Genomic DNA, 25852 nt, shown 5'->3' on the forward strand with positions numbered 1-25852 from the left:
TGGGAACAAATTAGTGATGGTGGGCAGAGACAAGCCCGAGCTAGCGAGACTCTATTTCCGCGTTGCATATTTCCGTTAGGGAACGCATCTCCTTTGCGCTCCTTATAAACAACGCGACATTTAAAAAACAATTATTGCAAAGGGGAAAGTCTACAAAACTTATTCCACACTGTTCATAACATACGATAGATCGTGCATTGTTTCCCTATAACGCACAGTATTTTTGCACTGTAGCGTTCAATGGCTATAGTTAATTCTTACATATTCTATGTTGGAGCTGCTTTTTGAACGCAAAAGTCAAATTGAAAACATTATTGGCATTGTTGAATTCGATTTTCATAACGGCAAGCGAGGACTGATTATGGTTTGGTTCGTTTAACTAGCAAGTCTGTTTGTTTGGTTACCACGGCAACCACTGTAGCTATCTAGTAAACTTGCCAGCTACTTCGGTGGATGTTTAACACATTTTTATAGCAGAAAATGTGTTAATGTATAGCCATGGTATAAAATGGATAATCAACTCGGGGCTCTATGCATTCACTGAAAAATAATGCAATTCCGTGGAAGGTCAGTTCCACTCCAGTAGCACGTCATGGAACAAACCTTCCACGTTGTTCATTGTTTCCCATAGAACGCATAGCCCCATCGTTGATTATCCCTTACACAATGTATAGTAATCGTGGTCATCAAATACACATTTTAACAACACCAAAAACAGATTTACCACGTGATCAAAGTTCCACAACACGTGGTACTTGAATAAAAAAACATGGAGGATGAAGTTGATTGAAGAGGCTGCTGTATTTTTGTGCTCTGATTTACCCAAATATCACAGCTGTTTGTTTGGCTAGATCATTGCCTGTCTTGGGAAGAATTTAGGCAGTATATTTTCTCTAGTGTGACAGGTTCTAGAACTCAGTGGCGGTGTTTTGGAGCGGCTCGAGGAGGAGGAGGAGCAGCAGCAGCAGCAGCGATGGAGGGGTTCGGGACTATAACCTTCCCCATGTTAGCAGACGAAGAAGAGAGCTGCAGTGCCTTTGCTGTACCAAGTAACGGTAGCTTTTACAGCACTCCACTGCAGGTATTGTGGGGCTAAAGGCCAATACACTTTACCAATTGATTCGTACTAGACGGGTAGCAACGGAGCTAACGTTACGTCAGTCATCCAGGAAAAAAAGCCCCAGCACGCTAGTTTAGGCACCCCCCTTCTCAATAGCTGCTAGCTATTCGACACCCTTGCCGAATGATTTCTGATAATACTAGCTGCAGTATGCTGTTGGCTAGTTAACAATTCAATTTCATAAAGTCAACAATGGAAACGAGTCTGAGTTGGTATTGAGTCAATCTGTAACGACTGATCTTACAGTACTGTGTTGGGTTAGCTACTAACGTTAGCTACCTAGCTTGCCTAGTAAATCAGACTGTGTGTGATCGCTAACGTTACCTCTGTAGATTTCCATTCTGGGATTCGAAAGAGGCCACTAGCTAGCTCTAGCTGAGTCTGCTAGCTCAGCAAACGACACACAGCCAGTTTTCGCCATTGTAATGTAGATGCTTACCAATATTGCACGGCGAATTGGTGCATAGAACACTAGTTAACGTTACACCATATACTTCTCAAATCTAATTTTATTGGTCACATACACATGTTTAGCAGATGTTAGAAGTACTTGCTGTATTGTTGCTTTAGCCAGTCAAGCAGTAACTAGCTACTTAGCTATCTCAGGTACCATGAATGATATAAGCACCCATAACTAGTATGTGTGTCACCTCTTGCCGGAAGTATCCATACAGTATTGTCTTGACAGCTGTAGCTAGTGGGGTGGTACATATTGTTGTTATTGTTAGCGTGTTATGCAAAGCCACACAACCTGTGTTTTTACATGTCCGTTTGCACATCCATTGTACACACATCACCCTAACAGAGTTACTGCATTGCATCATCAAGGAGGATGAGATTTCAGCTGCAATGGAGGACAGGCAGTATTGGGAGCACGGATCCACTTTTCATTCCGACCAGAGCCCGTTTTCATAAAGCATCTCCAACTAGGACTGCTGCTCAAGGTTCAGTTTTGCCTTTAAAATCACAACGAATAAGATTACATGGAGGACCATATCTCATATACGCACTCCTACTCTGAGACACTTTTGAATACAGGCCCTGATGATTGTAGCTTTAATATTCTGCTGCAGAATGTAATGTAACAGATTTTCTGATATCAGTCATAATAAGCTATTTTGTTTTTCTCCTCTGTGACCATGGTGGTGTAGAGTTCATGCCATCTCTGTCCCAGAGCCAGCAGCAAAATATAATAGAAAGATAATTGATTGATATCCATTCACATTTAGTTATAAATCCCTTCTTACATCAGCCGATGTCACCAAGTGCTATGCAGAAACCTAGCCGAAAACCCCAAACAGTGCAGATGTAGAAGCACGGTGGCTAGGAAAAACTCCCTAGAAAGGCAGGAACATAGGAAGAAACGTAGAGAGGAACAAGGCTCAGAGGGGTAGCCAGTCCTCTTCTGGCTGTGCTGGGTGGAGATTATAACAGTACATGGCCAAGATGTTCAAACGTTCATAAATTACCTGCAGGGTCAAATAATAATAATCACAATGGTTGTAGGGGGTGCAACAGATCAGCACCTCGGGAGTAAATGTCAGTTGGCTTTTCATAGCCGAGCATTCAGAGTTAGACAGCGGGTGAGGTAGAGAGAGAGAGTCGAAAACAGCAGGTCCGGGACAAGGTAGCACGTCCTGTGAACAGGTCAAGGTTCCATAGCTGCAGGCAGTACAATTGAAACTGGAGCAGCAGCACTACCACTTGGACTGGGGACAGCAAGGAGTCATCAGGCCACGTAGTCCTAAGGCATGGTCCCAGGGCTCAGGTCCTCCAGTAGGGGAGGGGGAGAGAGAGAATTAGAGGGAGCGCACTTAAATTCACACAGGACACCGGATAAGACAGGAGAAATACTCCAGATATAACAGACTGATCCTAGCCCCCCGACACAAACTATTGCAGCATAAATACTGGAGGCTGAGACAGGAAGTGTCGGGAGACACTGTGGCCCCGTCCGACGATACCCCCAAACACGGCCAACCAGGCAGGATATAACCCCACCCACTTTGCCAAGGCACAGCCCCCACACCACTAGAGGAATATCATCTGACCACCAAATTACTACCCTGAGCCAAGGTTGAGTATAGCCCATGAAGATCTCTTCCACTGTACGAATCCAAGGGGGGTGCCAACCCGGACAGGAAGATCACATCAGTGACTCAACCCTCCTAGGGACGGCATGGAAGAGCACCAGTACGCCAGTGACTCAGCCCCCGTAATAGGCAGAGAATCCCAGTGGAGAGAGGGGAACCGGCCAGGCAGAGACAGCAAGGGTGGTTTGTCGTTCCAGTGCCTTTCCGTTCACCTTCACACCCCTGGGCCAGACTACACTCAATCATAGGACCTACTGAAGAGATGAGTCTTCAGTAAAGACTTAAAGGTCGAGACAGAGTCTGCGTCTCTCAAATGGACAGGCAGACCATTCCATAAAAATGGAGCTCTATAGGAGAAAGCTCTCCCTCCAGCTGTTTGCTTAGAAATTCTAGGGACAATAAGGAGGCCTGCGTCTTGTGACCGTAGCGTACGTATATATGACAGGATCAAATCGGAGAGATGGGTAGGAGCAAGCCCATGTAATGCTTTGTAGATTAGCAGTAAAACCCTGAAATCAGCCCTAGCCTTAACAGGAAGCCAGTGTAGAGAGGCTAGCACCAGAGTAATATGATCATATTTCTTTGGTTCTAGTCAAGATATCAGTTGTTAATGAACTCTTCTCCCCTCTGTGACCCCAGGGTGCAGCTGCATGTCCATGGCATCTCTGCCAGCAGCAGTGGGTTAAGGCCTCCATCAGTTGTTCATAACAAACAACTCTTTTTCCTCTCTGTGACCAGGGTGTTTTCGTTAAAGAGTGCATGGCCTCTGCATCAGAAGACAGTATGGCGTCCCTGTGCCAGAGTCAGCAGCAGTGTGTGAAGGCCTCCATCGTGTCCAGCTGGCAGCTGGTGGAGGCTCAGGACCAGCTGTGTGGGCTGGAGCTGCACGGCTCCGAGAGTGTTGAGCAGGAGCATGCCCGCGCCATTGCCAGCCAATCAGAGCTCTCCCAGACGGAACGAGAGTGGCGCCGGAAGGAGAACATGCTGGGAGGCAGCAGGAGCCCTGTGCTCAGTGCTGACAGCAGCCAGGATGTGTTTGACAAGGTAACTATGGAAACCTACACACACTCAATGAAACACAAATCAAATCCAATTTTATTTGTCACATACACATGGTTAGCAGATGTTGATGCGAGTGTAGCAAAATGCTTGTGCTTCCAGTTCCGACAACGCAGTAATAACCAACGAGTAATCTAACCTAACAATTTCACAACAACTACAGTGCCTTGCGAAAGTATTCGGCCCCCTTGAGCGACCTTTTGCCACATTTCAGGCTTCAAACATAAAGATATAAAACTGTATTTTTTTGTGAAGAATCAACAACAAGTGGGACACAATCATGAAGTGGAACGACATTTATTGGATATTTCAAACTTTTTTAACAGATCAAAAACTGAAAAATTGGGCGTGCAAAATTATTCAGCTCCCTTAAGTTAATACTTTGTAGCGCCATCTTTTGCTGCGATTACAGCTGTAAGTCGCTTGGGGTATGTCTCTATCAGTTTTGCACATCGAGAGACTGACATTTTTTCCCATTCCTCCTTGCAAAACAGCTCGAGCTCAGTGAGGTTGGATGGAGAGCATTTGTGAACAGCAGTTTTCAGTTCTTTCCACAGATTCTCGATTGGATTCAGGTCTGGACTTTGACTTGGCCATTCTAACACCTGGATATGTTTACTTTTGAACCATTCCATTGTAGATTTTGCTTTATGTTTTGGATCATTGTCTTGTTGGAAGACAAATCTCCGTCCCAGTCTCAGGTCTTTTGCAGACTCCATCAGGTTTTCTGCCAGAATGGTCCTGTATTTGGCTCCATCCATCTTCCCGTCAATTTTAACCATCTTCCCTGTCCCTGCTGAAGAAAAGCAGGCCCAAACCATGATGCTGCCACCACCATGTTTGACAGTGGGGATGGTGTGTTCAGCTGTGTTGCTTTTACGCCAAACATAACGTTTTGCATTGTTGCCAAAAGGTTCAATTTTGGTTTCATCTGACCAGAGCACCTTCTTCCACATGTTTGGTGTGTCTCCCAGGTGGCTTGTGGCAAACTTTAAACAACACTTTTTATGGATATCTTTAAGAAATGTCTTTCTTCTTGCCACTCTTCCATAAAGGCCAGATTTGTGCAATATACGACTGATTGTTGTCCTATGGACAGAGTCTCCCACCTCAGCTGTATATCTCTGCAGTTCATCCAGAGTGATCATGGGCCTCTTGGCTGCATCTCTGATCAGTTTTCTCCTTGTATGAGCTGAAAGTTTAGAGGGACGGCCAGGTCTTGGTAGATTTGCAGTGGTCTGATACTCCTTCCATTTCAATATTATCGCTTGCACAGTGCTCCTTGGGATGTTTAAAGCTTGGGAAATCTTTTTGTATCCAAATCCGGCTTTAAACTTCTTCACAACAGTATCTCGGACCTGCCTGGTGTGTTCCTTGTTCTTCATGATGCTCTCTGCGCTTTTAACGGACCTCTGAGACTATCACAGTGCAGGTGCATTTATACGGAGACTTGATTACACACAGGTGGATTGTATTTATCATCATTAGTCATTTAGGTCAACATTGGATCATTCAGAGATCCTCACTGAACTTCTGGAGAGAGTTTGCTGCACTGAAAGTAAAGGGGCTGAATAATTTTGCACGCCCAATTTTTCAGTTTTTGATTTGTTAAAAAAGTTTGAAATATCCAATAAATGTCGTTCCACTTCATGATTGTGTCCCACTTGTTGTTGATTCTTCACAAAAAAATACAGTTTTATATCTTTATGTTTGAAGCCTGAAATGTGGCAAAAGGTCGCAAAGTTCAAGGGGGCCGAATACTTTTGCAAGGCACTGTACCTTATACACACACAAGTGTAAAGGAATGAATAAGAATATGTACATACAAATATATGAATAAGTGATGGTACAGGACAGCATAGGCAAGATGCAGTAGATGGTATCGTGTACAGTATATACATATGAGATGAGATGAGTAATGTAGGGTATGTAAACATTATATTAATTGGAATTGTTTAAAGTGGCTAGTGATACATTTTTGACATCAATTTTTCTATTATTAAAGTGGCTGGAGTTGAGTCAGTATGTTGGCAGCAGCCACTCAATGTTAGTGGTGCTGTTTAACAGTCTGATGGCCTTGAGATAGAAGCTGTTTTTCAGTCTCTCGGTCCCAGCTTTGATGCACCAGTACTGACCTCGCCTTCTGGATGATAGCAGGGTGAACAGGCAGTGGCTCGGGTGGTTGTTGTCCTAAATTATATTTTTGGCCTTCCTGTCACATCGGGTGGTGTAGGTGTCCTGGAGGGCAGGTAGTTTGCCCCCGATGATGCGTTGTGCAGACCTCACTACCCTCTGGAGAGCCTTATGGTTATGGGTGGAGCAGTTGCCGTACCAGGTGGTTATACAGCCCGACAGGATGCTCTCGATTGTGCATCTATAAAAGTTTGTGAGTGTTTTTGGTGACAAGCCAAATTTCTTCAGCCTCCTGAGGTTGAAGAGGAGCTGCTGCGCCTTCTTCACCACGCTGTCTGTGTTGGTGGACCATTTCAGTTTGTTCGTGTTGTGTACGCCGAGGAACTTAAAACTTTCCACCCTCTCCACTACTGATGTGGATAGGGGGCTGCTCCCTCTGCTGTTTTTTGAAGTCCACGATCATCTCCTTTGTTTTGTTGACATTGAGTGTGAGGTTATTTTCCTGACACCACACTGCGAGGGCCCTCACCACCTCCCTGTAGGCCGTCTCGTCGTTGTTGGTAATCAAGCCTACCACTGTAGTGTTGTCTGCAAACTTGATGATTGAGTTGGAGGTGTGCATGGCCACACAGTCGTGGGTGAACAGGGAGTAGAGGAGAGGGCTCAGAACGCACCCTTGTGGGGCCCCAGTGTTGAGGATCAGCGGGGTGGAGATGTTGTTACCTACCCTCACCACCTGGGGGCGGCCCGTCAAGAAGTCCAGTACCCAGTTGCACAGGGCGGGGTCGAGACCCAGGTCTCGAGCTTGATGACGAGTTTGGAGGGTACTATGGTGTTAAATGCTGAGCTGTAGTCAATGAACAGCATTCTCACATAGGTATTCCTCTTGTCCAGATGGGTTAGGGCAGTGTGCCGTGTGGTTGCGATTAAGTCGTCTGTGGACCTGTTGGGGCGGTAAGCAAATTGTAGTGGGTCTAGGGTGTCAGGTAGGGTGGAGGTGATATGGTCCTTGACTAGTCTCTCAAAGCACTTCATTATGACGGAAGTGAGTCATTTAGCTCAGTTACCTTAGCTTTCTTGGGAACAGGAACAATGGTGGCCCTCTTGAAGCATGTGGGAACTGCAGACTGGGATAAAGATTGATTGAATATGTCCGTAAACACACCAGCCAGCTGGTCTGCGCATGCTCTGAGCACGTGGCTGGGGATGCCGTCTGGGCCTACAACCTTGCAAGGGTTAACACGTTTAAATGTTTTACTCACGTCGGCTGCAGTGAAGGAGAGTCCGCAGGTTTTGGTAGCGGGCCGTGTCAGTGGCACAGTATTGTCCTCAAAGCGAGCAAAGAAGTTGTTTAGTCTGTCTGGGAGCAAGACATCCTGGTTCGCGACGGGGCTGGTTTTCTTTTTGTAATCCTTGATTGACTGTAGACCCTGCCACATACCTCTTGTGTCTGAGACGTTGAATTGCGACTACTTTGTCTCTATACTGACCCTTAGCTTGTTTGATTGCCTTGCGGAGGGAATAGCTACACTGTTTGTATTCGGTCATGTTTCCGGTCACCTTGCCCTGATTTAAAAGCAGTGGTTTGCGCTTTCACAAGATAAAAATACCAAGTTAGATGTCCCTGACAATAATAAAAGGGATGCGAACTTGCTACTTCTCGGCGACATTATCTCAAAATAGGTCATCCGTGTGAATCGTGTAGAAACGACTTGAGGGTCTGGGTGTTGAGGGCACTACACTTTTCTGGCTACAATCATACACTACATGACCAAAAGCATGTGGAAATACACTGCTCAAAAAAATAAAGGGAACACTAAAATAACACATCCTAGATTTGAATGAATGAAATATTCTTATTAAATAATTTTTTCTTTACATAGTTGAATGTGCTGACAACAAAATCACACAAAAATGATCAATGGAAATCAAATTTATCAACCCATGGAGGTCTAGATTTGGACTCAAAATTAAAGTGGAAAACCACACTACAGGCTGATCCAACTTTGATGTAATGTCCTTAAAACAAGTCAAAATGAGGCTCAGTAGTGTGTGTGGCCTCCACGTGCCTGTATGACCTCCCTACAATGCCTGGGCATGCTCCTGATGAGGTGGCGGATGGTCTCCTGAGGGATCTCCTCCCAGACCTAGACTAAAGCATCCGCCAACTCCTGGACAGTCTGTGGTGCAACGTGGCGTTGGTGGATGGAGCGAGACATGATGTCCCAGATGTGCTCAATTGGATTCAGGTTTGGGAACGGGCGGGCCAGTCCAGAGCATCAATGCCTTCCTCTTGCAGGAACTGCTGATACACTCCAGCCACATGAGGTCTAGCATTTTCTTGTATTAGGAGGAACCCAGGCCCAACCGCACGAGCTTCAATGCCATACAACACTCCTTCCGTGGACTCCAACTGCTCTTAAACGCTAGTAAAACCAAATGCATGCTTTTCAACCGTTCGCTGCCTGCACCCGCACGCCTGACTAGTATCACCACCCTGGATGGTTCCGACCTTGAATATGTGGACATCTATAAGTACCTAGGTGTTTGGCTAGACTGTAAACTCTCCTTCCAGACTCATATCAAACATCTCCAATCGAAAATCAAATTTAGAGTCGGCTTTCTATTCCGCAACAAAGCCTTCTTCACTCACGCCGCCAAACTTACCCTAGTAAAACTGACTATCCTGCCGATCCTCGACTTCGGCGACGTCATCTACAAAATAGCTTCCAACACTCTACTCAGCAAACTGGATGCAGTTTATCACAGTGCCATCCGTTTTGTCACTAAAGCACCTTATACCACCCACCACTGCGACCTGTATGCTCTAGTCGGCTGGCCCTCGCTACATATTCGTCGCCAGACCCACTGGTTCCAGGTCATCTACAAGTCCATGCTAGGTAAAGCTCTGCCTTATCTCAGTTCACTGGTCACGATGGGAACACCCACCCGTAGCACGCGCTCCAGCAGGTGTATCTCACTGATCATCCCTAAAGCCAACACCTCATTTGGCCGCCAGTTCTCTGCTGCCTGTGACTGGAACGAATTGCAAAAATCGCTGAAGTTGGAGACTTTTATCTCCCTCACCAACTTCAAACATCTGCTATCTGAGCAGCTAACCGATCGCTGCAGCTGTACATAGTCTATCGGTAAATAGCCCACCCAATTTTACCTACCTCATCCCCATACTGTTTTTATTTATTTACTTTTCTGCTCTTTTGCACACCAATATCTCTACCTGTACATGACCATCTGATCATGTATCACTCCAGTGTTAATCTGCAAAATTGTAATTATTTGCCTACCTCATGCCTTTTGCACACAATGTATATAGACTCTCTCTTTTTTTTCTACTGTGTTATTGACTTGTTTATTGTTTACTCCATGTGTAACTCTGTGTTGTCTGTTCACATTGCTATGCTTTATCTTGGCCAGGTCGCAGTTGCAAATGAGAACTTGTTCTCAACTAGCCTACCAGGTTAAATAAAGGTAAAATAAAAAATAAAATAAATAAATATGGTCTCACAAGTGGTCTGAGGATCTCATCTCGGTACCTAATGGCAGTCAGGCTACCTCTGGCGAGCACATGGAGGGCTGTGCGGCCCCCCAAAGAAATGCCACCCCACACCATGACTGACCCACCGCCAAACCGGTCATGCTGGAGGATGTTGCAGGCAGCAGAACGTTCTCCACGGCGTCTCCAGACTCTGTCACGTCTGTCACATGTGCTCAGTGTCAACCTGCTTTCATCTGTGAAGAGCACAGGGCGCCAGTGGCGAATTTGCCAATCTTGGTGTTCTCTGGAAAATGCCAAACGTCCTGCACGGTGTTGGGCTGTAAGCACAACCCCCACCTGTGGACGTTGGGCCCTCATACCACCCTCATGGAGTCTGTTTCTGACCGTTTGAGCAGACACATGCACATTTGTGGCCTGCTGGAGGTCATTTTGCAGTGCTCTGGCAGTGCTCCTCCTGCTCCTCCTTGCACAAAGGCGGAGGTAGCGGTCCTGCTGCTGGGTTGTTGCCCTCCTACGGCCTCCTCCACGTCTCCTGATGTACTGGTCTGTCTCCTGGTAGCTCCTCCATGCTCTGGAGACGACGCTGACAGACACAGCAAACGTTCTTGCCACAACTCGCATTGATGTGCCATCCTGGATGAGCTGCACTACCTGAGCCACTTGTGTGAGTTGTAGACTCCGTCTCATGCTACCACTAGCGTGAAAGCACCGCCAGCATTCAAAAGTGACCAAAACATCAGCCAGGAAGCATAGGAACTGAGAAGTGGTCTGTAGAACCACTCCTTTATTGGGGGTGTCTTGCTAATTGCCTATAATTTCCACCTGTTGTCTATTCCATTTGCACAACAGCATGTGAAATTTATTGTCAATCAGTGTTGCTTCCTAAGTGGACAGTTTGATTTCACAGAAGTGTGATTGACTTGGAGTTACATTGTGTTGTTCAAGTGTTCACTTTATTTTTTTGAGCAGTGTATGTTTGTCGACCATCTCATTCCAAAATCATGGGCATTAATATAGAGTTGGTTCCCTCTTTGCTGCTATAACAGTCTCCACTCTTCTGGGAAGGCTTTCTACTAGATGTTGGAACATTGATGTGGGGACTTGCTTCCATTCAGCCATGAGCATTAGTGAGCTCAGGCACGGATGTTGAGCGATTAGTCCTTGCTCACAGTTGGCGTTCCAATTCATACCAAAGATGTTCAATGGGATTGAGGTCAGGGCTCTGTGCAGACCAGTCAAGTTCTTCCACCCCAATCTCGACAAATCATTTTTGTATGGACCTTGCTTTGTGCACGGGGGCATAGTCATGCTGAAACAGGAAAGGGCCTTCTCCAAACTATTTTCACAAAGTTGGAAGCACAGAATTGTCTGGAATATTATTGTATGCTGTAGCATTAAGATTTCCCTTCACTGGAACTAAGGGGACTAGCCTTAACCATGAAAAACAGCCCCAGACCATTATTTCTCCTCCACCAAACTTTACAGTTGGCACTGTAAACTATGTTTACTATGCATTCGGGCAGGTAGTGTTCTCCTGGCATCCGCCAAACCTAGATTTGTCCGTCGGACTGCCAGATGGTGAAATGTGATTCATAACTCCAAAGAACGTGTTTCCACCTCTCCAGGCGATGCATGGCATTGCACATGATTTTAGGCATGTGTGCAGCTGCTCGGCCATGGAAACCCATTTCATGAAGCTCCAGAGAAAAAGTTAATGTGCTGACGTTGCTTCCAGAGGCAGTTTGTAACTGTTGCAACCGAGGACAGATGATGTTTATGCGCTACGTGCTTCAGCATTCTGCAGTCCCGTTCTGTGAGCTTGTGTGGCCTACCGCTTCGCGGCTGAGCCGTTGTTGCTCCTAGACGTTTCCACTTCACAATAACAGCACTTACAGATGGCCGGGGAAGATTTAGCAGGGCAGAAATTTGACAAACTGATTTTTTTTGTCCAGGTGGCATCCTATGACGTTGCCACGTTGAAAGTCACAGAGGTCTTCAGTAAGGTCATTCTACTGCCAATGTTTGTCTATGGAGATTGCATGGGGGTGTGCTTGATTTTATACACCTGTCAGCAACGGGTGTGGCTGAAATAGCAGAATCCACTCATTTGAAGGGGTGTCCACAGACTTCTGTATATATAGTGTATCTCACAAACCGGACCCACTACATTTTCCTCAATGGCCTCAACTCCGACTCAGCTGCAATTATACATGGTGTCCCCCAGGGCCCTGTGCTGGGTCCCTTACTCTTCATCATCTACTTCCTCCTCCTTAATCATATCCTCCGTCACTTCAACCTTGACTTCCACTGCTTTGTCAAACCACCTCTGACCCACATTGAATCCTGCCTCCCTGCAATACAAACATGGATGCTACAAAACAAAACAGTGATAAAACGTAACTCCTCCTCATAGGCACCAAATCCACCCTCACCAAAGCTGGCAACCTCACCATTGACAACACCACTGTATGTCTCTCCCTCCCTCCATGCACGCAACCTTGGCGTCATCCTGGACTCCTCCCTGTCCTTTGACCACCACATAAGACACTGTCAAATCCTCATTCTTCCACCGCCGCAACATTGACAAAATCGGGTCTTCCCTATCCCGTCCAGCCGCGGAAACTCTCATACATGAATAAATCTCCTCCCATCTTGACTACTGCAACACGCTCCTCTTCGGCATCAACTCAAGCTCCCTCCATAAGCTCCAAATGGTTCAAAACTCTGAAGTCCTCACCCACATTAAGTTCTGGCAGCACATCACCCCTGTCCTCTGTGAACTCCACTGGCTCCCTGTCTCCCGGTGCATTGATTACAAGATCCTCCTTCTGACCTACAAAGCCCTTCACCACCCCACCCTTACCTCAGACCTTCTCCCCTACCAACCCACACGCGCACTCCGTTCCACCACAGCAGGCCACCTTGTCATCCCCAGTCGAAGTTAGAGCTCAGGCGACAGGGCCTTCTGCTCTGGAACTCCCTCCCTCCAGCCATCTGTGACTTGAGTCCATCAATATATTTCAGTCCCTCCTAAAGCCTCACCTCTTTGTCAAGGCCTACCCTTAAGCCTTTGACAAGGCCTACCCTTAAGCCCAAAAATACTAAATAGCCATTTGGCTTAGAATACTGACACAACTGCGAATGCAAACAAAACAGAACAGTGGTAGAAAGTAGGCCTAGTAAACAAAATATCAGATCGATGAAGGCATGACGCAATCTATATTTAAGATGGTTACATTAACAGTAAACAAACGCAGTAAACAAAAAGGCAAATGGAGATCCAAATAACAAACACAGCCTACTACAGTGAGATGCTGTCTCGGCAAACAAATAGGCCTATAGGCTCGCTTCAAACATGGAGAACCATGCCGCTCATGAGTACAGCAACACGTGTAGTACAACTACACTTCTGTGGATCAAATTCGACCGACTTAATCAACTAAGCAATGCCAGCCTACACCAAACACATTTCCAGACTATTGAGTTTGTCCAAATATGTATTTATGTACTTGTTATTCTCTGAAAATATGCAACAGTTATTTTTTTTTACTCTTTTGGACCCTCGCAGGTTTGCATCCATGATAAAGCGACCTACCTGATTAGTACACATGCAATCTTTCTCCACGTACTGCGAGGGGAATCTCAATTGTATCTCCTTGATTTCTTGTGTGCTCTCTTCTTGACACCTTAGGTTCTGAATAGGATGTGAGGAGTGTTACGGACTCAAGTGTTTCTCTTTTTTTTTAATTCCCCCCTATAGAGTATTATTAATTCAAGAAGTAAAAACGTTGAATTGGAGGATCATGACCAGAGCAAAACCTTTGTTCAGAAGTATGAACAGGAATTTAGATATTTCGGTGAGTGAAATGTTTAATCTACAGCTTGTCATAGTTCAGAATTGAGTTATGCAGATCCAATGCATTGCTGGTGTTGTCCCTCTAGTGGGGCTGGGGGAGGAAGTGGTATTGGTCCAATGGTCTATTGTGATTGGTCAGGCATGTTGCGGAGGTGGGATGACAGCCAGCGGTTCCTGTCTGACCTGCCTCACCTCGTCTGTGAGGAGACTGCCAACTACCTGATCCTCTGGTGCTTCAGACTACAGGCTGAAGAGGTCAGAACAATCACACACGCACACTGTCCTGTTCTGTGTACAATAGTTGATACAATATATGTTATCTAACAGCCAATATCACCCTTGTGTTTCCTGTTCAGAGTTGATGCATAAACGTTTTTGTTGTTTGTTTTACAATTAGCATTTATTTTCAGTGTAAGATTTGTATAAATGCCTTGAAATTGTATGAGGGTTCATCAATAAGGCCCACCAGAGGGCGCTATTCCATATGTATTCATAGGAAGTTAAGTAGGAAGTCCTGCCTCATCAGTGGAGTGGATCAGGCCCGGAGTTCCGGCTGCCCTCTATTCGTTCTGCCATCTTAATTGCTGCTGTCTAAGTAGGAATGTCTAGCGCCATTATCAAGGTGTTTTCACCCCACCTCGACAGCTACTCCCTGTAATAATGGGGGGGGGGGGGCAACAACATGTCAGGAAACTAGGTTGAACTCACTCTCTGAATACGGTCAGTTGTTCCTAATGTCTAATAACCATTCCCTTCTTTTATCCTCAAGCTCACACGCAGAGTAGAACTCCATATTTTAATATCAACCACAGTGTTTCAGTTGGCCACTGGGGCATGTGCCTTTCACTCCACTCCCCATAGTGCAATGGGCCTCGGTCAAAAGTAGTGCACTGTTTAAGGGAATAGGGTGTCAAGAGTCTGGCAAAAGGCCTCATCTCCCCTACCCCCACCCCTTGTGCTCAAAGGCATATCAACAGATTTTTCACCTAGTCAACTCGTGGATTTGAACCCGCGACCTTTCGGTTTCTGGCCTAACACTGTTAACAAGCTAGACTACCCTGCCGCCCAATGTTAGAGGTCGTTGTAACAGTGAAAGGTTCCATCCTGTCCACTTTCCCCTGCCAGAAAGAGACCTTTAAAAAATATATATATATATATATAAACCTGAATTTTTACAGTTCAGGTTTACAAACATTTACTTTATAGCATATCCTACACAGATTGTATTTATGTTATACAGATTTTTTTTTTCTTCTTGTTTTTATTCAACCACAGAAAGAGGCGTTGATGGAGCAGGTAGCTCACCAGGCTGTTGTTATGCAGTTTATCCTGGAGATGGCCAGCACCTCCCAGCAGGACCCCAGAGGCTGCTTCCGTCACTTCTTCCACAAAGCCAAAGTAAGCCTCTATCTATCCCGGGCACTGTTTTTGATAGTGATTGGAACGTAGGCACACGGGTGTTTTTTAACAATGCACCATAAAAAAATAACGGCCAAAGAAGTCGCAGCGGTTTCCCAAATGACCACGCAGTACACTCGTTACGACGTGAAACCGAACTGTGTCGTTACAGGAGCTTTTCTGTGCTGAAAATTAGTATAGAATATCGGCGTAAGAGTTTGCTGTAGCTATTAAATGGCTATTCAAAGTCATCTTTAAATGTAAAAATAATAATAATTACACTAGTTTTCCCCATCAAGAGAAGAAGTGTTCTGTAACTTATTATGTATTTGTTTGTATCATATGTTTGCCTTGTGTTATGTATTTTTGTTTTCTTGTGCTATTTTGTATGCAATGTTTATGTAAATTCAGCATTTCTTCAGTTTGTGTGAATTGTGAGCCAAAATGAATATAGAAACGTTCGCTATAGAAAATATCAATGTGACCTAAAAAATAGGATATGATAACAATAGTTTTGATAATTGCTCAACAAATCATTGTAGCTTAACGGCAGGCAGGAATTGAGCTTCAAGTAGGCCTACAAATATTCCACAATTTTAAACAATTCAAATCATTAAACCTGAGGTAGCAAGTTAAGCTTTGTCAAATGCGTGAGCTTTTAGATAATAGTAGCCTATAGGCATAATAGATACGAATATTGAAGCGGCTCAGATGTAGCCTAATGGCTTAATACTAGGTAGGTATATCGATTGTGCGTACAGTACCAGTCATAAGTTTGGTCAACTACTCATTCAAGGGTTTTACTTTATATAATCTACATTGTAAAATAAAAGTGAAGACATCCAAACTATTAAATTACACATGGAATCATATAGTAACCCAAAAAATTGTTGAACAAATCAGAATATATTTTAGATTCTTCAAAGTAGCCAGCCTTTGCATTAATGACAGCTTTGCACACGCTTGGCATTCTCTCAACCAGCTTCACCTGGAATGCTTTTCCAACAGTCTTGAAGGAGTTGCCACATATGCTGAGCACGTGTTGGCTGCGTTTCTTTCATTCTGCAGTTCAACTCATCCCAAACCATCTCAATTGGGTTGAGGTCAGGTGATTGTGGAGGCCAGGTCATCTGATGCAGCGCTCCATCACTCTCCTTGGTCAAATAGCCCTTACACAGCCTGGAGGTGTGTAATTTGCCTCCACCCTATGGCAAAACATGCAGAATTGCAGGAAATGAACTTTTAAAGCACAAGACTGTTCTCTTCACTGTCACAACCCAGCTAAAATATTTAGCTTAGGAACACCTGCTCTTTCCATGACATACCGACCAGGTGACAGCTATGATTCCTTATTGATGTCACCTGTTAAATCGACTAAAAATCAGTGTAGATGAAGAGGAGAAGACGGTTTTGGGGAAACGGCTTGTAAATCAGCCTTGGTCTGTCTGCTGAGTCACTGTCGAGTCATTATACCACAAAGTAATTTTAAGAAAAATGGTTTACCCACCGTCTAACCAGTTGTTATTGATAAGCTAGGTTAAGGAATTATTCAACTTTTTGTATTGTAATTTAATGACCAAACTTGTTTTTCAGTGTTTTTTGTTATTATGTAACTAACACAAATAAAAAAATTGCTGGAGGAAGGAAGGTGTACTGTGTGATGTAATGTGGTCAGATGACCACTAGAGTGACAGGAGTCAAGACAAAGATTCCTACAACACAACAAGGCAATGATATACAGCTACATGATTTCATGCCAACACACTATTGCATTCATGTGAAAACATTGTAAGCATTTCTGTATGATTTCCAGTCTGACATGTTGATGTGATTGCAAGTTCCTTCTGTAAACTGTGGTTTCATGCCAAAATATGTTGCATTTCTCATCTGTAAACATTTATCTATAACTGACACTTTTAATATATGCCATTTTAGAAGACATTTGTTGCATCCGTTATGATTCCAAGTTCCTCTTGTCAACAGAGGATGATCAAGGGAATATACTTTAATGCTGTTGACATTTTCTTTCTATGTAAGGCAGGACAAGAGGGGTACTTGGATGTATTCCATACTGAGCTAGAGGCCTTTAAGCAGAGAGTAAAAGAGCACACTGTCAAGTGCAAAGGAGAGACACTCCCAAACTTTACAGAGCACCAGAGCAGCACAGCACGCTGTCGCCCGGACCCCGGGGAAGTTCTAGAATCTTTACCCCCTGTAAGTATTCCAAATGACATCATTTACACGTATATATGTGTGTGTGTATATATATATATATATATATATATATATATATGGTACTATATGAATGATTCTATTCCTATTATTCTGGAACAGGAACTGAAGTCAGGGTTCCAGCTGCAAGACATGCAGATTCTCCAGAATGTTCTCAGCACCATGAATCCACAGGTATTGGCTACACTTCTCACTACAGTTTCCACAGAGTCAGACACGTACCATAGGCCTGTCAGATCTGTTTATTCAGCCACACTATTTGTGTTGATTTAAAAAAAAAAAAAAAAATCTTATGTAAACATTGATTGAGATAACCGATGGAAATATCCCAAGATACCGTAACTCAAATTCATGCTCAAGTTCAAGCTGTGTGAAACCGAAGGTAATTTAACAGTCAGTGTGTTGCTTTAGAACAGAATTACTTTCTGGAGAGTGAGAGAGAGCGCGGGGGAGGGAGTGCGAGTTAAAGAATGAGATCACCCGCAACTGGCCACCTAAAGTCTGACTTCCTGCCAAATCCTAACAGACGGAGGGGAAATCAACAAATGTCCTCTCCTCCACAAATTATACTTGGTTAGCAGCAAGGGCTTAGTTGGAAGTCTAGATGTGGGCCAATTTCACTCCTGTTACATAGGCATTATAATCTGCTTGAGCATCAGTGTGTTAACCCCTGTATGCATCCTAAATGGCACCCTTTTCCCTATGTAGTGCACTATAGGGGAATAGGGTGTTATTTGTACATACTCTCCAAGCCCCCCCCCCCCCCCCCCCCTATAATGCATATGAGATTATATGGGCAGAGGGTTGGACCTGGTACTAGAGCAGCACTTCTATTCTGAGATGCTTGTTAAATACGGGCCATGGCAGACTCCTTTTTTAGATTGAGTGCTGCTGAAAGGTGTTACTACAGGGAACTTGGCGATAGGGAGTTATCAGTGTTCGCTATCAGATGCCCCACAGAGCAGGTGGATTAGGGTCGCAAACTACACTTCCCAGGGAGCAACGCTTTTGGAACAGTCAACTTTTAGCACCAACCCATAGAAATGAACTCGTCATATTGTACAAGTGTGTCTGCTTTCTTCTTTAGACGAGTTATGCCTACCTGTACTGCAATCATTTGCATGATTTATTTTTGAATTCTCTCGGGAGTTGGAAGTTGCCCTTTACGTTCGGTCTCTGTTTGTACCTCCAGGTGGCAGAGTACCATGTGAAGCGCTGTCTGGAGGCTGGCTTGTGGACCAACCGAGAAGGGAGATGGTCCAAGGAGGACGCTACTTTAGAAACAGACGATCTGCGCATGATGGAGACATAACGAATGTGGCGCAAGCGCCCTCCACCCTCCCCGTCATTTCCCCATCAGTTCATGACACTCAATAAGAAATATTACAAAATGGAGGGGAGAAGGGCTGAGCTCCCACAGACTTATTTTTGTATGCCGCAAAATCTGCGCTGGAATGTGTCCTGCACTTTATATTTGGTTCAAAACAACAAACACACAAAAATATTTAAGGGAAGACGATTGGTAGGTATTTTGAAGCGCTTTACTGTACCTTTGCTTATATCGCTAAAGTATGTCATACAGTGCCTTGCGAAAGTATTCGGCCCCCTTGAACTTTGCAACCTATTGCCACATTTCAGGCTTCAAACATAAAGATATAAAACTGTATTTTTTTATTTATGTTTGAAGCCTGAAATGTGGCAAAAGGTCGCAAAGTTCAAGGGGGCCGAATACTTTTGCAAGGCACTGTATCTTGAAGGGAGTTTAAAACGGTTTTCATCTACAGTAGACTTGACTGGACCCGGCGCAGTCCTTCCCTAGCAGGGGGGGGAGGGGGGGAAACCCGAGCATTAGAATAAAACACGTTCTTGTTGTAAATAAAAGTACACATTTAGTTTTTTTAATTGAAGAAACAAAAGGCCTGTTCCTGGACTCGTGGTTCTGCAGTGGACGTCTCCGACATGCTGTCTAAAACTGCTATGTGGTCCAAACTCTCCTAGAAACTTTCCTTGAAACTCCCGTGTGTCCCGTTTGTCATCATTAGGCCAAACATTGATACTACCACGGTGACATAACGATGCAAAGTGATCAGTTGACTGCTGTGCCGAATTCTTGTTTTTGCTACTGCTCGTCGCTCCACATCAACCAACCCTCCCAAAAAAAATTGTCCGTCTATGTCCATCACAGAAGAATAAGCTTGTCAAACATATGTGTTTGGCTGCTAAACCTGCTCACAGACTTGATTGTGGAATAGAAAGAAATGGCGTAGCGTGATTAACATCCTGTGTTAGGTTCTGCTTCGATGCTCTGTTTTGAAATGGAACAGCTTTAAAACAACTGTGTTCAGGGGAAATGCTTTTCATACTTCAGGCCTACCAGCCATATTGGGTACTTAAGACTTCTGCAGAGCGTCCGAGGTCAACGTTAAATGGAAAGCTGTTAGTTGCTTTTCACAATTTATTTTTATTATATTAGTTTATTTTACATTTTTAAACAGTTCGCCTGAATACAGTCTCTTCCAGCAAGTGAGACTTGATAATAAATAATACACTTGTTATGAAATAGAAGTTTAAGGTTCATAAAAGTATACACATTTACTAATGTAATTATTCCTTTGACTGATCATCAAAGTACAGATAATGTGCTACAAAAATACTGCATGTAATATGCTGGTAAAACATTCAGCATACATTTGTCAGTATAGATTAATCAGATTACAAATCTAAACTCTCAAGGCATGGCCACAGTCAGAGAAAATATACAAATATCGTAATTAAAACTACTAATTGCAGCTTTTTTTGAGAATATGTTATCACTCCCGTGATAACTTATGAGCCTGGCATCCAAATAGATTGTATGACGATTCACTTCACGGGAGTGCAACGTTCACTCTGGTTTAACCAGGCTAACAACTTAAAATGACAGCTATTCTAAACTACTGCATTTCTGGTGACACGTCTTTCACTGAAATCATTGGCACTGTGTTTTTATCATTCATTAGTTGCATTTTTTTCACTTTTTTTGTTTTTATAATTTAAGAGACACGATATATTTTCATGTCAACAATAGGCACTTGGCCCTAAAGATGAATTCAAGGCAACTTCACCTAATATAATGGCACTTTTCCATTTACCCCATTATAGTTGTCCTGTACACCGACAGACCAAGGACTGGTATGAATTGGATACAAAACCACATCACCTGGGAACAAGCTACAATACAGGTCTGTTTGTGCTGTTCTGCCAACTTCTATGGTCATTGTTTGGCATGGCTATAGAAGTTGGCCAGAGCATAAACAGATCTGGGACCAGGCTACATATGGAATGAACAGAGATAGAATGTGACATTAGTTGAATGTGTGGTCCTCATCCACATATGTTGTAGTAGTAAATAACATGGTCTTATATAGGCACTGAGATACTGTTACATTTTGGACCAAAGAGTTGAGTCCCATTATAGTTGTGGTAAACTGATCCATTCTTTTCCCGGGAGTGCATTCTATGCTTTCCCAACATCCTTTTTAATTTTGTAGGGAGAGTTTTTTGGACAGGAGGGCCTGAATGTGAGGCCAGATCTTGTTGGTTTCCGTTCCTGAGAATGTCTCCAACACCCCTTTACTCCTGTTGTCAGAAACAGTCATTAGTACCTCATGACAGACATGAAAGTTATCACAACAAACATAAGCAGTGAACCAGGTCATGTTCAGTAGGTAAAAAAAAAAGAAAGTTTTGAAATGGGGAGGTACTACTACATTTTTCTCCAATGAGAACAAATTTCCGCTAAATGTTTTGCTGCCGTATGCTCTACTGAATGCAACCCAGTTCTTAACTACATAATACTTTCAAGGTTGCCAACATAGATCATTCACTGTTTAACAAAGGGACAGGCAGTACTGTACAGTGTAATGCATGCACGGTCTGGTCTCATTTCTGAACCTGAATCCTTTGTTACAGTCCCAAGATATTTCAGTCTCAGACTGGCCTCTGTAGTAGGGTTTATTCATCTTCATCAATTTACCAGTGACGAAGAACCCCAACATCTATGTTATCAATAACTTGGACGCTATAACATCCTATGTACACAGGGAGCTCTGCCTACTGTTTTTGCTTTTTTAATTGGCCAGTGAAATATGTAGATGTGATTTTCATCTTGACCGCCACGCAATGCACTTAGCTATGCATTTAAATTCTAATTTCTATCTAATTGAGATGAATGTCAGTTTGTTATGCCACCTTATGTCCCAGCTTTGAAAGGGCAGATATATATTATAATGACCCGAGAAGAGCCACTACAACGTTATTATACAGTTACAGCTTATATCAGTTAACTAATATAACGGTATATCAAATGTGTTGTACTAGACTGATATGTTTGGGACAGAAATCAAATGTGTGTGTGTGTATGTATGTATATATATATATATATATATATATATATATATATATATATATATTCTCAGCAAAAAAGAAACGTCCCTTTTTCAGGACCCTGTCTTTCAAAGATATTTTGTAAAAATCCAAACTTCAGATCTTCATTGTACAGGGTTTAAACACTGTTTACCATGCTTGTTCAGTGAACCATAAACAATTAATGAACATGCACCTGTGGAACGGTCGCTAAGACACTAACAGCTTACAGACGGTAGGCAATTAAGGTCACAGTTATGACACCAAAAAGGCCTTTCTACTGACTCTGAAAAACACCAAAAGAAAGATGGCCAGGGTCCCTGCTCATCTGCGAGAACGTGCCTTAGGCATGCTGCAAGGAGGCATGAAGACTGCAGATGTGGCCAGGGCAATACATTTCAATGTCTGTACTGAGACGCCTAAGACAGTGCTACAGGGAGACAGGACGAACAGCTGATCGTCCTCTCAGTGGCAGACCAGGTGAAACAACACCTGCAAAGGATCGGTATATCACACCTGTGGGACAGGTACAGGATGGCAACAACAACTGCCCGAGTTACACCAGGAAAGCACAATCCCTCCATCAGTGCTCAAACTGTCCACAATAGGTTGAGAGAGGCTGGACTGAGGGCTTGTAGTAGGACTGCTGTAAGGCAGGTCCTCACCAGACATCACCGGCAACGTCGCCTGTAGGCACAAACCCACCGTCACTGGACCAGACCGGACTGGCAAAAAGTGCTCTTCACCGAAGAGTCGCGGTTTTGTCTCACCAGGGGTGATGGTTGGATTCGCGTTTATCGTCGAAGGAATGAGAGTTACACCGAGGCCTTTACTTTGGAGGTGGAGGGTCCGTCGTGGTCTGGGGTGGTGTGTCACAGCATCATCGGACTGAGCTTGTTGTCATTGCAGGAAATCTCAACGCTGTGCGTTACAGGGAAGACATCCTCCTCCCTCATGTGGTACCCTTCCTGTAGGCTCATCTTGACATGACCCTCCAGCATGACAATGCCACCAGCCATACTGCTTGTTCTGTGCGTGATTTCCTGCAAGACAGGAATGTCAGTGTTCTGCCATGGCCAGCGATGAGCCCGGATCTCATTCCCATTGAGCACGTCTGGGACCTGTTGGATCGGAGGGTGAGGGCTAGGGCCATCCACCCCCCCCCCCCCCAGAAATGTCAGGGAACTTGCAGGTGCCTTGGTGGAAGAGGGGTAGAAAGAAAGAACTGACAAATCTGGTGCAGTCCATGAGGAGGAGATTCACTGCAGTACTTCATGCAGCTGATACACCACATATTGACTGTTACTTCTGATTTTGAACCCCCCCCCCCCCACCCTTTTTTTTTTTTTTCCCCTTCAGGGACACATTATTCAATTTCTGTTAGTCACGTCTGTGGAACTTGTTCAGTTTGTGCCTCAGTTGTTGAATCTTGTTATGTTCAAACAAATATTTACACATGTTAAGTTTGCTGAAAATAAACGCAGTTGACAGTGAGAGGACGTTTATTTTTTTTGCTGAGTTTATATGGCTCAGGTTTTCAACGCCACCTGTAGTACTCCAGCACAGGTCGTGTCTGGTTCTCGTATGCCTTTAGCCTCCTGGTGACGGTCTCTGGTGTGTCATCATCTCTCTGAATCAAAGGCTCTCCGGTGACGTCATCAAGGCCCTGTAGGCAAACCAAAACAGTCCATGAGTGTGTATAGAAGAGGTATATTGGACGATTTAGTAGCACAACATAATGCAGTGAAGGTCTGTATTTAAAGAAAGTTTCAATTAACTTTAGAGGCGACAAGTCCAGGACAAACGAGTCAGCTGTTAAGCCATTGTCAATGTGTCCAACGTACTGCCATAGTATGTAAATTGTAAACACCACATCCCAAGCCTGTGTTGCCTATTATGAGACATGGAGGGAGGGGGAAAACCTGTATGCCTATAGTTAGTAGCAAAACATGACCTATGATGACCTTGCTTTAACCTTGAGCTCTCAAAAAAATGACCACAAACTTTCAACTCCTCGTGTGACCATGACGACAAAAAACACTCAAAACAAGTGATCACATTGAACAAGATTTGTCCCACACCTCGAAGACGTGAATAGACCACACTGTTAAAATAAAGTGCTTTGAAACACCAAAACTAGTGGCAACTGAGCTGCCACCAACGCAAAGGAGACAAAACCTTAACTTGGCTGGAGTATTGAAAGACATCATCCTGAGATGTTTCGAAACATGACGCAGTGTGTTGGTACCCCACTTTAATCAAGTATTGTGCAACACCTTGCCAGGGACTGGGAGCACTACCGGAAAATGTTAAACACTATTTTGGTGTTTCAAGTTCTGTTTAATGCTGAATTAGATACATAAATCAATGAAAATACCCCCGGAAGAAGGTATCTGATCATTTGCCAGTTTAACCAATTCTGTCAGGATCTGTTGAGCACAGTGCTCAATCCGCCAGCAGTAACTGGATGTTTAGCAGCAAGCATTGCAGGATACTGTATTTTCCTCTACCATTAAAAGTTGGAAATGTGGGAGTGGGTCATCTTATTGAACTTCATTTTGCCGGACAGTTTTGATATCCATTCATCATGATCCATTACACATCATGGCACAAGCTGCTAATATAGAAGTATACTTTTTTAATTTCATACATGCATATGTAAAGGACGTCACGTTGCTTGCTTAGTGAGTACCCCTTCCTCCCAATTTGGCCCAAACCTGGCCTCTGCTTTGCTAGCACCTGACCGCCCTAATGAATCTTCTTAGCAGTCACACGCCACACAAAAAGCTAGCTATACGCTTCATGCTGAAGGGTAAGTTTCACACATCCCCATGTGCTTCACATATAACATTGTGTAAAATATGTATATTTTTAAATGTACTACCCACAATCCTCTAAAAACATACATATTTTAGTTCAATCACAAAATGTTCTCTCTGGTTATCATATAAAATATACTTTCAGTACAATTTGAGAAACATATTACGTTTGATTTATTCCTAACATTTTTGGTTAAATTAATAAAATCATTAAAACAAATTGCATTATTTATATTAAGTACATGTTGGTTGTTTTTTTTGAGTCAATTTCAATTCATCACAGATTATTATTTTTTTTGTGGTTGAGTGTGTACAATTCCAATATCATAACACTTACAATGCATTCGGAAAGTATTCAGACCCCTTCCCTTTTTCCACATTTTGTTACATTTCAGCCTTATTCTTAAATGGATGAAATACATTTTTTCCTCATCAATCTACACACAATACCACATAACGATGAAGTGAAAACAGGTTTTTAGAAATGTTTGCAAATATATGCAAAATAAAAAACTGAAATATCTTATTTACATAAGTATTCAGACCCTTTGCTATGAGACTCAAAATTGAGCTCAGGTGCATCCTGTTCCATCCTTGAGATTTTTCTACAAGTTGATTGGAGTCGACCTATGGTAAATTCAATTGAATGGACATGATTTGGAAAGACACACCTGTCTATATAAGGTTGCACAATTGACAGTGCATGTCAGAGAAAAAAAATATCAAACAAATCAAATGTATTTGTCACATGCAATTGTTAATGCAAGTGTAGCGAAATGCTTGTGCTTCTAGTTCCGACAATGCAGTAATAACCAACGAGTAATCTAACCTAACAATTCCAAAACTACTACCTTATACACACACAAGTGTAAAGGGATAAAGTATATGTACATAAAGATATATGAATGAGTGATGGTACAGAACGGCATAGGCAAGATGGAGTAGATGGTATAGAGTACAGTATATACATATGAGGAGTAATGTAGGGTATGTAAAAGTGGCGTAGTTTAAAATGGCTAGTGATACATGTATTATATAAAGATGCAGTAGATGATATAGAGTACAGTATATACAGTGGGGAGAACAAGTATTCGATACACTGCCGATTTTGCAGGTTTTCCTACTTACAAAGTAGAGGTCTATAATTTTTTATCATAGGTACACTTCAACTGTGAGAGATGGAATCTAAAACAAAAATCCAGAAAATCACATTGTATGATT

General features: G+C 43.4%; 2 protein-coding genes across 4 annotated transcripts in view; one reads left to right on the plus strand and one right to left on the minus strand.

The window, feature by feature from the left end:
• On the plus strand, positions 1 to 19075 carry LOC110523951 (hsp90 co-chaperone Cdc37-like 1). Of its 2 annotated transcripts, XM_036977680.1 has the most exons (8): positions 4 to 1081; positions 3952 to 4257; positions 13683 to 13779; positions 13918 to 14033; positions 15054 to 15176; positions 17214 to 17390; positions 17511 to 17582; positions 18601 to 19075. In XM_036977680.1, exons 1-8 carry the CDS (start codon positions 974 to 976, stop codon positions 18718 to 18720), a joined length of 1119 nt encoding a protein of 372 aa, XP_036833575.1. In that variant the 5' UTR covers positions 4 to 973; the 3' UTR covers positions 18721 to 19075. The 2 variants fall into 2 exon arrangements, with proteins under 2 accessions (XP_036833576.1, XP_036833575.1); XM_036977681.1 differs by lacking the exons at positions 13683 to 13779; positions 13918 to 14033 and having other exon boundaries at positions 1 to 1081.
• Positions 19076 to 19849: 774 nt separating this feature from the next.
• LOC110523952 (GTP:AMP phosphotransferase AK3, mitochondrial) overlaps positions 19850 to 25852 on the minus strand; it is a 36106-nt gene continuing 30103 nt past the window's right edge. For both annotated transcript variants that reach the window (XM_021603117.2, XM_021603116.2), the window contains 2 exons: positions 23360 to 23478; positions 19850 to 21026 (listed from right to left, as the gene is read on the minus strand). In XM_021603117.2, coding sequence (XP_021458792.1) covers positions 20927 to 21026; positions 23360 to 23478 — 219 coding nt within the window. In that variant the 3' untranslated portion in view covers positions 19850 to 20926. The remainder of the gene's footprint in view (positions 21027 to 23359; positions 23479 to 25852) is intronic.

The sequence above is a fragment of the Oncorhynchus mykiss genome, chromosome 5 (genome assembly GCF_013265735.2).
Source record: "Oncorhynchus mykiss isolate Arlee chromosome 5, USDA_OmykA_1.1, whole genome shotgun sequence".
In the NCBI taxonomy this organism is placed as follows: domain Eukaryota; kingdom Metazoa; phylum Chordata; class Actinopteri; order Salmoniformes; family Salmonidae; genus Oncorhynchus; species Oncorhynchus mykiss.

Bases quoted from the DNA above. Each gene is read 5' to 3' on its own strand.
- LOC110523951 (XM_036977680.1), top strand. From the start codon at position 974: ATGGAGGGGTTCGGGACTATAACCTTCCCCATGTTAGCAGACGAAGAA. The intron at 4,258-13,682 runs GTAACTATGGAA...TCCCCCCTATAG, and splicing joins GCCAGGATGTGTTTGACAAG to AGTATTATTAATTCAAGAAG. The intron at 14,034-15,053 runs GTCAGAACAATC...ATTCAACCACAG, and splicing joins TCAGACTACAGGCTGAAGAG to AAAGAGGCGTTGATGGAGCA.